Consider the following 13,293-nt stretch of genomic DNA (forward strand, 5'->3'; position numbering starts at 1 on the left):
GTATTTGATAGGATATAGGAACAGAATTCTGCAGTCTTAGCTTCTCAGACATCAAGGAGAATTAGAAGAATACAGGCTTTGGAGAAAGAGAAGCAAAGTGAGCGAATACTTTCTCCATTTGCGGCTATAATGCTTGGAGCAGACTACACCCTCCCGGAGCTGACGAGGCATATCCAGAGAGCGGGCTGCAGACACACATGGAAAGCAACGCGCAACACCTGCACCTTAGACTCTAAACAAATGACTGTGATAATGGACCTTATGAATTAAGCCATCCCTCAAACTTCTTTCTCTGCAATGACAATCCTGGAGAGCTTATTATATTAAATGCATTTACATTTTACTTACAATATGTCAACTGGAATATATAAATACAAATGCAAAATGAATATTTAATTCTCAAGGAAAAGGAATCAAATTCCTCAAAAACGTGTTCATACGAGTATCATTACAATCCTAAAAAGTTTTTTTATGATCGATAAGTAAAAGAGTTAAAATGGTTAAGTGAACTCTGGAAACAAACAATCCATTCTCTTCTACTTTGCCCCAGAAATTCTGGCAGATCTCCAACTTTCCTACTCCTGAATGTTTCAGGATTCTTCTGAAGTCATCAGAAGTTGTACAGGTGCATATGGGGAGAACTTGGCCTTGAATGTTCTCATGACAAGGTGCTAAAAGAGTTCTTTGACTTGACTTTGCTTCAGAAATCATTAACCGTGGTACTTGGAACTTCTACCATTTGCTGTTATAAAAGGATTTTATTATCCATTTCACAATGATCTTTCAAATCTACATTTCAAGTTGTATCTATATCTTTAGGTCCTCACAATGGTATTTCAGGAATTCTATGAAAGCCACACAAAGCACTTAATCTCTTGCAACCTACATAGATATCTACTTAAATCTGTTTTTAAAATAAAAATAAAATTAAAAATATAAAATTCCACTATTAGATACATTGATATGGATATATCTTATTTCAATATATGTTATCAGAAGCTATCAATACAAACATTAGAGTTAAAAAGCTTATCGACTGTCTTCATTTTAGTAAAGCTCTATTAAGCAGAGCTCAGATCATCACTATGGCAACCAATAAAGAGGCGAAAGGTCAGCAACCCTGAAAATAGAATACTCTTTGTAAAAGCGTACTGCTCTAGTGAAGGTTACTGCTCTCAGAGATGTTTATTACAGATGGGCAATGTTTTCTACTTTTGTGAACAAATTTACTGATAGGAGTTAGTAATAAAAAAAGATTACTCAGCTAGAAAAAGGCTAGCAACAGCATCCAGAAAGAGCTCCTTAAACACTGAGCAATTTTTAAAGCAAACATTTGTAAAACTATCTTCTAAACCAAATGTTGATTGTAATCTCTACAGGAGATAAATGAAGAAAAGCTGTAGTCTACACCCAATGAGTCATGGCAAAAGGAGATAGTAGTGCAGTTAAGAATACATTTTAATAAGTTACCTTTGATGAGCACATTATTTTTTCTAGCATTCTCGATCATAGGAGAACTCTCGTTATTCAACAATTTCCAATCTGAGATTGCCTGTGCCAAATGAAATGCATGCTCCATATTATAAGCAGCTCCATGGGGGAATATGTTTATCCCAAAAATGAGGTCTGGGGAATGCTACATTGTTCATTCATGTTATTTCACTCCCTAGCAAATTAAATAGAATAGAATGGGGTGGGGGGGGGCAGAGAGAAAAGCACTAGCCCAGATGGGTGAGAGTCTAGGTCACAAATATCTCCCCTATATAAGCTCTATAATACATTGAACCAAGACCACACAGGGAAGGGAAGTAGTAACAAGGCAGGGAGAAGAGCACATTGACCCGAATGGGGTGGAAGATACTGGACAGCTGAAGAGAGTCGTGAAAGGCAGTAGAAAGTAAGAAAGTAAGATAAGACAAAACAATAAAAGAAAAGGAAGAAAGGAGGAAGGAAGGATGAAAATTTTTTTAAACATTTTGTGTGTGTGTGTGTGAACTTTGCAACTTCCCCTAGAGACCTGAATGGAACTGTTGATGGTGAAAGTCAATGGTCGCTGCCACTCCTCAAATAAATTTCAGGACGAGTTTGAATGACTCAGCTTCTCCCAGGACAGTGCCTCCTTGCCATGCCCTACTTCAGCTTTAGGGAAGCAATCCTTAAGATGAAAAGAAAAAGATAATATGGGCATGATCCTTATGACCCCCATGTTTCCTCCTCTGCTGACCTCTTCTTTTTCCTTATTAAAAGTAATTTTTATAATTACTGATGTTTACGAGATTTATATGACCTTTAAATTAATTTATGTTTCCTTAGTGTATGCTATTAGTAGGAGATGCCTTAGAACTAAGTGGAGCTAGGAACTAGATCAATTGCTTCAAATAGCCCATATTGACCACTGGCACAGAAATCTTGAAAATGTCTACGTACCATGTAAAGACATCTTTCTTCATTATATTTGAATGACCTTCAACCGACTAGAAACAAAGACATTACAATGGAGTGAGGAATAGAAACTCTTTGAGAAGGGACGTGTGGATGGCTCAGTCGGCTAAGCATCCAATTCTTGATTTCAGCTCAGGTCGTGATCTCAGAGTTGTGAGATCAAACCCCGAGTTGGGGTCTGTGCTGGGCGTGGAGCCTGCCTAAGATTCTCTCTCTCCCTCTCACTCAGCCCCTCTTCCCACCCTCTCTCTAAAAAAAAAAAAAAAAATAGAAAAAAACAATTTGAGAGTGATTGAAGACATATGTACTGGCTGGACAGCTGTTAAAAAACAAATTCAGACAAAGAAAAGAGGTCTCCATCCAAAGTGAATATTTGTAAAACTTTACAAGATTAGTGCTTCCTTTCCAGAAGCTGCTGTAGCAAGTAGCCTACAGTAATTGAAGAGGATCTGAAATACCCCTAAAGAAACCACAGACTAATTTAATATTAAAACCACTCTTATTCCTTTTATTAAAAGTTTTGCCCCGAGTGAAAAGATACCATCTTGCAAGATTGTATCCATGACAATATAAATATCAAGTCTTCAACTGCCTCTCCAACCATTCACCCCACAAGGGGAAGCGTTTCTTCTTCTAGCTTGGACCATGTTCTCAGGTAGTAAGCCATCCGAAAAAGATGATGCTGCTGGAGATGCTTTCTGATGGGTCTGCTTCTATCCCGGCACATGGAAGAAATGCCACCAGGGCCAACTGAACACTGTGGTCCTTCCACCTACCCTATACACCCTCTAGGACACAGGCCTGTGCAGCAATGAAAGGGTCTTTGTTTAGTTTAGCTCACAGGTCTCTAGGGGGAAACTGGAAGTAATATCTGCAGTTGAAACAAAGGAATGCATCGCCTCTAAGACATTCAAAGCTACCTTATTAATTAGCTTAACAGGAATAATGTCTTTTGCTAAAACCAGAATGACATGCTAAGCATTGAGAAGTCTCCCAAATTTTCATGATGAACCTCGTTTAACCCGCCCATTTCAAATCGTCCTTAAATGTGGATACCATCATTTCAACCATTTGTTTGATGGCAATGAAAATACATTTTGAATTGGTTTCTTACTGCTCTACCAAAAGACTCGATACAAGTGGATTGCTTTGTACAACGCTGCACCAAGAACGACTCTCTAGCGCAAATGCCAGAAAGTGGGGCACAATCCACGACCTTATAGAATTTAAATTCTACTAAGGAATACATGGCCCATCTAGGGAACAGTTCCAAAACAATTTTGAAAGGAAAACTATGAAGACAACTTTACATAAGAGCAAGGGAAGCGGGAGGTAAGAGAAAGATCATGATGAAGAATTCCATTCATGCTCAATCAGTCCAATATGAAACCACCGGGAACCGCACTTACCATGTGGGAAGTCCGCATGCGTGAAGTGAACAGGTCTCAGGTGCTAGGTCAAAGATACCGGTTTTATTTGTCTAACACTCTTACATAATTCCACACTCACAAATTGCAGGCAGCTCCCCACTACCTGGAGTAGTCCTAGCTTCCTACTTCTTCAGTGATCCTAGTAAACGTCATCAGAATAATCCAGTGAGAAGTGAATTCAGTGAGAGCCCTCCAACATACTCCACTAGAGGGAAGAGCAAATGGTCACCCTTCTCCACAGAGCAAGAATAATCACGTCGAACAGGTTGTTTCTGATCAACGTGAACCTCAAGTAGTGAATAATGGCAGAATATCATCTAATCTAGGGGCGCCTGGGTGGCGCAGTCGTTAAGCGTCTGCCTTCGGCTCAGGGCGTGATCCCAGCTCCACTGGGAGCCTGCTTCTTCCTCTCCCACTCCCCCCGCTTGTGTTCCCTCTCTCGCTGGCTGTCTCTCTCTGTCAAATAAATAAATAAATAGAATCTTTAAAAAGAAAAGAATATCATCTAATCTAGAGATTCAACAGAGCAACGAAGGTGACAGAAATAACATGAGAAGTATTTCTGCCTTTTAACTGAATCAGATGAGCTACTGATGGGGCCATTCTGTGGTTCAGTGCTCAGTCTACGAATGGATGTTTCCATCCACTGTCTTCTCCTGGAATAATTTCATGACTTCATAGTACACAGGTCACACCACACGTAAAAGTATGTCTTGGCAGTTCTCCTTGGGTTGCTGGGCTTCTGGGAGTACGTGAGGAACAGTGGGTATCTTCAAGTCTTCTCTTGTCCACTTTTGTCTGAATTTAAGAATAATAATGTTTTTATATGTTAAGGAATTAGGAGTGTGAGATGGAAGAATATCATCTTTGGCATGGGGTCTATAGAAGTTTGACTCCAGCGGAGAGGAGATTAATGAAATTTAGGAAGGAGAATTTATTTTTATTTTATTTTTTTTTAAGATTTTATTTATTTATTTGACAGGATAGAGACAGTCAGCGAGAAAGGGAACACAAGCAGGGGGAGTGGGAGAGGAAGAAGCAGGCTCATAGCGGAGGAGCCTGATGTGGGGCTCGATCCCAGAACGCCGGGATCACACCCTGAGCCGAAGGCAGACGCTTAACCGCTGTGCCACCCAGGCGCCCCAGGAAGGAGAATTTAAATCAGCTCTATAGTTTTTCTTAACTTCAGTGCATGCACCCAGAGATTAGTTTATTATCTGTCATCAAAACATATATTCTCAAATGATACACATTTGTAAAGAAATTAGATAGTAACTACTCAAGGAGTATATCAGGATTTGTTTTTTGTTTTTCTTCAGCCAACTTTTACATGGAAAACATGAAAGATCCTTGGAACTAGCACCCGTATCTCCTATCACTGTTTCCGCAGCTCATAGCAAAGTCTTGTTCAGAGAAGGCATTTAAAAACATTGACCACGAGGGAGAAGTTACCCTTCTCTGTCCTGAAGTTCATGCTGCTATAATTTCTTTCACAGCAAACACACTCACACAAAGCAGCTTTTTACTTGGAAAAGACGGATGTGACATAATCCTATTCTGACCCAGCCCAGTGTCCTGTACATGATAATCACCCAAAAAGTATTTCAGCAAACAGGTAATAGTATTTACATAACTGAGAGAGTAGGGGCTCACATTGTGTGAAATCCTCAATTTAGAATTGGTTATAAATTTTACTTCCAATTTCCCATTACATCCCTATGAACAAAATTTAATAATTGAAATCAGTGTACTTGTTTCCCAAGATAGGAAATGCGTCCTACATTATACTTTAAAAGCACATGTTTGCCTACTTTGTATGCTTTTATTTCATAGCACTTTCCCAAGTATAAAAATCATAGCACCTTGCAGTTTATGGAGGGGGAAAAAAAACCCCTGTCTGGCACACCTGTCAGGTGTGCACTGAATCCTCAGAGAATGAGCTATAAATGGATTTGTTCATGTGATGGCAGAACAATTCCACAAGGGGTCCCGTGAGTATTTCTCAGCAGGTAGATGTCACCTTACACTGACTAGAGCAATGAATTGGTTTAAAATAGAAAACCATAAGAAAGTTCGAAAACAACAATTTTTTAAAGAATTGTAGATCACAAGACGTTTAAAGTCCCAAAAGAATAATACGAGCAGAGTCTGCAATTTTTATAATTATAGCATCCTTTGAAATTATTAATTTTTGATAAATCTAATTGCAATGTTTTGGCAGTTTATCTTCCTTCAGATGTAATCCTTCAGTTTGGTTCACATGAAAGTCTAATTTAGACATGTACCTAATCAATATGCATTGTTTACCTACCCTGACTGATATAAATAATCAATTTCCCTTTTTCTCTTTACACAACTGAGAATAGAACAGGAAGGTGGAAATTGTACTGAGGTTAATAAAGCACCCAATATTTTCATGTTGCCCGTGTCTTGTCTTTACTGAAACCAATTATTTGGAAAGCAAAAAATACAATAGCATTATTAAAATAGTGTATGAAATCTGAAAGGAAATTATTAGTACATTTACCCTTGCAAGCACTGCATGTTTTGGTAGCAAAATGGGAACAAAGATACGTGGAACTTGGATGTTTTTGTTGAATAGCTGATTTCCATATGAAAGGGGTAATTAGTGCAAGTATGAACTAAATAGCAATTCCTAACAAAATTAACCCAGTAGGGAAGCCTGGGTGGCTCAGTAGGTTAAGCGGCTGCCTTCAGCTCCCGTCATGATCTCAGTCAGGGTCCTGGGATCGAGTCCTGCGTTGGTCTCCCTGATCAGCGGGGAGCCTGCTTCTCCCTTGCCTGCAGCTCTCCCTGCTTATGCTCACAACACTCCCCTCTGACAAATAAATAGATAAAATCTTTAAAAAAAATTAACCCAGTAAATAACCACCTTCTCTTGCCCTGGTTTCCTGACCTTATCCTGGAAGACTTTTCATGGAAAGTTTTAGAGTGCTCTCTATGCTATCTGACATCAGAGCTATTTCTCTGAGCATGTCTCTGATGTCACCCAGAGTCAAAAGAAATCATTTGTTACAAACCGAAATGCAATCCAACCATGAGAGAATCAAGCCACAAAATGCGATTCCTTCACAAAGGAAAGGACATTCGTTTAATAATTAGGGAGAAATCTAAGATATAAAATTGTATTAAACAGAATAACTCAATTATGCTGAAGTAGAAATATACTAAACTATTGATCGTGGGAACTCTAGGTAAACTTACTACATACTGCAGGGCCCGGGTGGCAAAGTCGATTAAGCAGCCCTCTCCTGATTTTGGCTCAGGTCATGATCTCAGGGTCCTGGATCGAGCCTCGCATCCAGCCCCACATCCAGCCACAGGTGGAGCCCCAAGTTGGGCTCCATGCTCAGCAGAGAGTCTGCTTGTCCCTCTCCCTGTGCTCCTCCCCATTTTCTCTCTCTCTCTCAAATAAATAAATAAACAAATAAATAAATAAAATTAAAAAAAAAAAAAACTTGCTACGGGGCGCCTGGTAGCTCAGTCGGTTGGGTGGCTGCCTTCAGCTGGGGTCGTGATCCCAGGGTCCTGGGATCAAGCCCCACATCAAGCTCCTTGCTCAGCAGGGAGCCTGCTTCTCCCCTGCCTAGCCTTCCCCCTGGTTGTGCTTGCTGTCTCCCCCCGACCCCGTGTCAAATAAATGAATAAAATCTAACAAACAAACAACAACTTGCTACATACTGACCGAACGAATCAACAGGGAATGTCCGTATCCACAAAGGAAGAATGTGTTACTTCTTAGCTTCCAACAACAGATAAATGAGGAAGATCTCAAGGATGCCATATCTGATTTTTCAAGACAAGCCAGATAATCTACAAGTTTTATATCGAGACTCTTAATTTTTAACAATGTAAAGAAATTCATGTTTCTTTCCTTTTCCAGAAACCATAGGTCAAAAAAAACCTGTGAACCGGATACAATCCACAAGCAGGGAGAACCCTGGATGACTTGTTTTGTTGTTCCTATGTTCCCTAGAATTGGGTTTAGCTACAAATAACAGAGGGAACCAGACAGAAGTTTCCTTTTTCTCAATCATGGAAAAGAAACTAGAAGATGGGTGGTCTGAGGTTAGCAGGGTGACTCCACGAAGTTTTCAGTCAGGCTCCGGTCAGCAGCCACATGGCCACCCCTGTGGTATACCCCCATGGTCCAAGGCAGCCACTAACACACCAGCCTTTACCTCCAGGCAGCAGGATGGAGGGTGACATAAGAATGTGCCCATTCTGTTTTCATGGGTCTTCTCAGAAGTTCCCCAACACACTGCCAGTCATCTCATTTGCCAGAACCTAGTCATACGGCCACACTTACCTGTAAGAGTAGTTGAAAATAGGCGGACAGCTGTATCACCAGCTCAAAGTTCAGGTCCTGCTACTGAGTGGGTATTAGAGGAAACAATATGTCTTTGAGACACTTATTTACAGGCATAGTAAACTTTGATCTATTAGATTTTTTTGTCAGAAAAAGAACATATGTGCAAAGAAACAAGTCAGTACTGTACAAGAAACAATAACGAAAGAGTTACATAATAGCTGAAGAGCTATTCAACACTTTAATACCAACTCAGATGTTCAAGAATGTGTAACCTCAACCCAAACATTACTTTGAAACTTACGTTTTGTTCTTCTTTTATTGTGAAATATAGTGAATATACAGAAAAGTACATACATTATATAGGTTGAGTATAAAAAGAATTATAAACTCTCACTCATCACCACCCCACTCATTCCCCCCTTCCCCCCAACTCTGGGATACCCCACATGATCACAACCTTATTCCTTCACCAACGGTGTAACCCTTACCCTGATTTGAGGAATAATGATTCCTTACCCTTGTACTGTGGTTCCTAGAATCCCTTTTCATATATGGTTCCAGGCTCAAGTTGGAGTATTTGCATACATGTTCATAAATGAGAGTGGCTTTTCCTTTTCTCATACTGTCTTTGTCGGGTTTTGATATCAAGAGTATGCATAACATAAGTGAAGGTGTGTTTCTTCTTTGTCTAAAGTTGGAAGAGTTTGTGTGAAAGTTATCTGCTCCTGGAAGTTTATCAAAATTTTCTGGTAGAGCCCATGGGTCTTGAAATTTTCTTTCTGGAAATATTTCTTACTACCTTTTTTAAACTACTGATTCAGGTTCTTTATTGTCGTGAGACTATTCAGACTTGGTAAATTACAATTTTCTAAAAATTAGATTGTTCATAAACCATCTTGTTTCAACCTTATATAGTCTCACTTATTTTATCTACTTGTTCTATCGATACCAAGACCGTAGCATATTAAAATCTCCCTCTGAGATTGTGGACTTCTGTATTTCTCCTCATAGATCTCGAAATATTTTCTTCATTTTTGAGTCCCATTCTTAAGTACATAGAAATTTAAATTTACTAAGAATCCCTGGTAAATTGAAACTTTAATCATTATAAAGTGACCCTTCTTAACTCAAGGAATTTTTTTTTTTTTTGCCTTAGAGTTAATTTTGTCTGCTCTTAATATAAATAAGCTAACATTTTTTTGTTTTAAAATATGTATGGCATATCTTTTCCATCAAAATAACTTCAACATTTCTGTAAACTTTCATTTTTAAGGAATTTTTAAAACAACATTTAATTGGATTTGTTTTCTCCAATCTGGTAAAAGAGTTTAGTCTAGTTACATTAAATTATTTTCATTTAATTATTCCTGACATTTGGATGCTTTTTTTTTTTTTTTTTTTTGTCACATCTGTTGTGTGCTTCTTTCTCCTTCTCTCTCTTTTACTTCTTTTGGATAGTTTTTATTGTTCTATTTTTCCTATTGTAGATTAGAAGGGACATGGTGACACTCTACTCTTTTAGAAGTAATTTAGAGATGACAATAGGGACATTTCAAAGCATAAGGATTAACAATATTTTTACCCTCCTCCTAAAGGAAATAAGGCCCTAGAAAATTTTAATTCCATTTACCTCTCTCTTGACATGTATAGTAAGCTATTTTTATATCGAACGACCATTTTATCTTTTCTTAAAACCCCACAAGACATTACTGCTGTTGTAGATTAATGTTCTTTAGAATTAGTCACATATTTATCACTTTTTTTGCTTTTCATTCCTCCTGCATGCCAGAACTTTGGTATAGTTTCTTTCTGCCTGAAGTACATATTTAGAATTTCCTTTATCAAAGACTTTGATAATGTGAAACTCACTTCGTGTTACTTTGAAAATGTCTTTTATTTAACCTCATTCTTTAAAGGTATTTTTGCTGGGTAGAATTCTGGGCTACCAGTTAATTCCTTTTAGAATATTGAAGAAGTAGTTTCGCCTTTTCTCTTTTTACTTTTTGCTATTGAAAAGATAATGTCAGTTCTTCTGTGATTCCTTTGAATTTCATTTACCTTTTTGTCTGTCAACTTTTAGGATTTCTTTTTGTCTTTGGTGTTCTGAAGTTTTACTATGCTATGTCAAAGTTTGGCTATCTTTCAAGTTCTCCTCTTGATATTGATTGAATTTCTTGGATTTATAGATTGGTGTTCATCAATTCTGGAAAATTCTGAGCTGTTACTTCTGCAGAGACTGCTTTTGCCCAAATCTTTCTCTCCTCTCCTATGGACCACTACGTCAAAGCACATGTTAAACCTTTTTATGTGTTCCTCTATTTGTCATCCTCTCTTCCATATTTGTCATTATGTATTCTCTGTCTTACTCCATACAAAATAACTTCTGACCTGTATTTCAGAACCCTAATTCTCTCCTTATACTAATTGTTGTTAAACCTATCCATTCAATTTTCAATTTTTGTTATATTTTTAATTTTAAAAAGTTTTATTCTGTTAATGTTCAAACCTGGTAGGTCACTTTTTAATAATCTTCTCTAAAAATATTTCCAAATTTGCCTTATATTTTTAAACTTAGAAGAATAGTTGGTCTCTAATTATTTGGTGATAATTCCGATATCTGAAACCTTTGTGATCTTTCTGCCGTGTGCTCTTTTCTGCTGGCTCACGCATGCTTCCTTGCATCCCTGTGTGCTTGGGGACCTTAGGCTTCACTATGTACTGCTCACGTTCTTGAACAAGTGTCTGTTTTATCTGCTTGAGACCGAACATTAAAGTCCCTTTCTCTAGACAGCTGGTACTTTCTTCTGCCCGACTTGGGGGAACTAATAGTCTGGGACTACCTTAAAGAAAGTTTGTCCTCTGGAGAGTCCCTGTACCACTCAGGCAATGGGAGCAAAGGCTTAAAATCCATGTGATGTCCAGGCTATGTGCATAGCTTTTCAGGAACAGATTTTTTGTTTGTCTTTCACTTTTCCTGCTCTGCTTAGTGAGAAGCCCAAACCTCCTCCATGAGGTTAGAAGGAGATGGACTTATAGCTTGTTTAAACTTGCAATAAGCAAAGAGACTTTTATTATCTCTGCTCAACATGGTGGCTTCTATTAGATGATCCAATTTGAGCAAATCATGTTTCTTGACCTCCGTCATCCTTCAACCTTGAGATCCCTGATAATAAAACCCAACGTTTTCCATATTAGACAAAGCAGACACACACGAGGAAAAGACTGTCAGAAAAAAGTATCAGAAAGTTAGAAAACACTATCTTAATAATAAGGGTGTTTACCAATTCACCTAACAAGAAATCTGGAAATAGGCTGGTGACGTTGTTGAGTCTTTTTGTTAATAAATCATAGAACCAATTACTTCCAGATTTTTGATCATATTTAGTTAGTAAACTCCCTTATTAAGACATTATTATCTAAGTTTCTGATACTTTTAGTTGAAAATATCTTGACCGACAAACGTTAAATTGTTTAATGGGTGGAAAAGAAAAATGGTTGTTTTAATTTGCATTCCTCCAGGTATTGGTGATGTTGAACATCTTTTCAATACTCTGATCACATAGAATATTCTCTTCTGGGCACCTGGGTGGCTCAGTGGTTAAGCTTCTACCTTCGGCTCAGGTCATGATCTCAGGGTCCTGGGATCGAGTCCCACATAGGGCTCCCTGCTCAGCAGGGAGTTTGCTTCTCCCTCTCTCTCTGCCCCTCCCCCTACCTCGTGATCTCTCTCTCTCTCTCTCTCTTTCAAAAATGAATAAAGAAAAAGAATATTCTCTTCCATAAAATTTCTGTTTGTGTCTCTTGCCCACTTTTTCATTTAGCGCCCCCTCGCCTTCTCTTTTCACTCTCTTGCTGCGCACACATACATACACACACCCATGCACACACACACAAGATGCTCTTTACCTTCTCATAGTTAACTTTTTCTCTAGTCACACATGCTACAAATATTTCTATCCCATATTTAACTTATCTTTGGTTTTATTTATGTTATCTTTCATTACTCATTTTTATTTTAGTTTGCATGCAATTATATCTCTTTTCCTTTTATAACAGTTGGATTTCCTGTCTTATTTAAAAACAGCTTCCATACTATAAAGTCATAAAAATCTTTTTTTCTAAATTTTCCTCTGACATTTAAATTGTTTTATATTTCACAATTAGATATTTAATCAAGCTGTAATTTATTTTTGTATATGGTATGACACTGTGGTACAGCCCTGTTTTCTTCCAGATGGATAGATAATTATGCCAGCATCATTTCAAAAATAAATTATCCTGGAATTTCCATTTCTGCCAAGTTACACTTTAGATGTCCACAGAAGCCCTTCTTGGTACAGCACACACAAAAACGCTGAATAAAATATAAATGAAAAACTTTTTTTCTATTACATGATTAAGCTGGTGGGAAAAGAAATGAATTGCTCAGAGCCACAAAAAAAGTGAAAATCCAGAGAGGTGCTTGAGCACTGGGGCTGCTATTTACCCTGGAGGCGTCTGCCAGCTCCTGGTGGTTACACACTTAGCTTACCAGACTGTAGCACAAGATCAGGAGATAAAATATGGTTCCTAAGACAATGAAAGGCCAGATCAGAGACCCTCATATAAATCAGGCAACTATGAATGTAATTACATTGAAAATAAACAAAACAGAAAGTGTTCTGTAGAGAGAGACAGGGCGTATACTTGTCCATTTGTCTGTCTTAACCTTGACTTTGATTTGTGTATATATATACAAATTCCAGACTTTCTCACACCAAGTGTGTATCATAGGCAGGTTTAGAGCCTGAATTCATATTATATGTTGGCTGAAATAAACCTAATCAAAACACTGAATGGGTTTCAGTTGGTAGGATCCCCAGATACCTAGCAGAAGCTAATGTAAATCTTCTCTGGAGGAACATATTTTAAATACAGGCTCCAAAAGTGTCCTCCAGATACGGTTCTCCAAAAACATGAGCTCACATTCAAAAATCACAAAACACAAGGTAAGTAGCCACCAAACTGAACCAACAAAATAAAAAACAGCATAGTCAAATTCACAGGAACTGTAGATATTAAAATTATCAGAGATTCAAACACTAGAAA

At 38.0% G+C, this 13,293-nt stretch overlaps 1 protein-coding gene across 3 annotated transcripts in view; it reads right to left on the minus strand.

The window, feature by feature from the left end:
- Window positions 1-13,293, minus strand: part of ACVR1C (activin A receptor type 1C) — an 83,081-nt gene that overhangs the window by 23,995 nt on the left and 45,793 nt on the right. Inside the window, exons 1-2 of one of the 3 annotated variants that reach the window (XM_087860877.1) lie at window positions 2,018-4,964; window positions 1,471-1,552 (exon numbers count right to left, since the gene is read on the minus strand). The exons of 1 other annotated variant lie outside the window; for it this stretch is intronic. In XM_087860877.1, coding sequence (XP_087717003.1) covers window positions 1,471-1,510 — 40 coding nt within the window. In that variant the 5' untranslated portion in view covers window positions 1,511-1,552; window positions 2,018-4,964. Of the gene's footprint in view, window positions 1-1,470; window positions 4,988-13,293 lie in introns of those variants that run through there. One more of the 3 variants, XM_045781608.2, reaches the window with a different exon arrangement.

Source organism: Ursus americanus, chromosome 1 (assembly GCF_024610735.1).
Source record: "Ursus americanus isolate L20-20 chromosome 1, mUrsAme1.1.p, whole genome shotgun sequence".
Lineage (NCBI taxonomy): Eukaryota > Metazoa > Chordata > Mammalia > Carnivora > Ursidae > Ursus > Ursus americanus.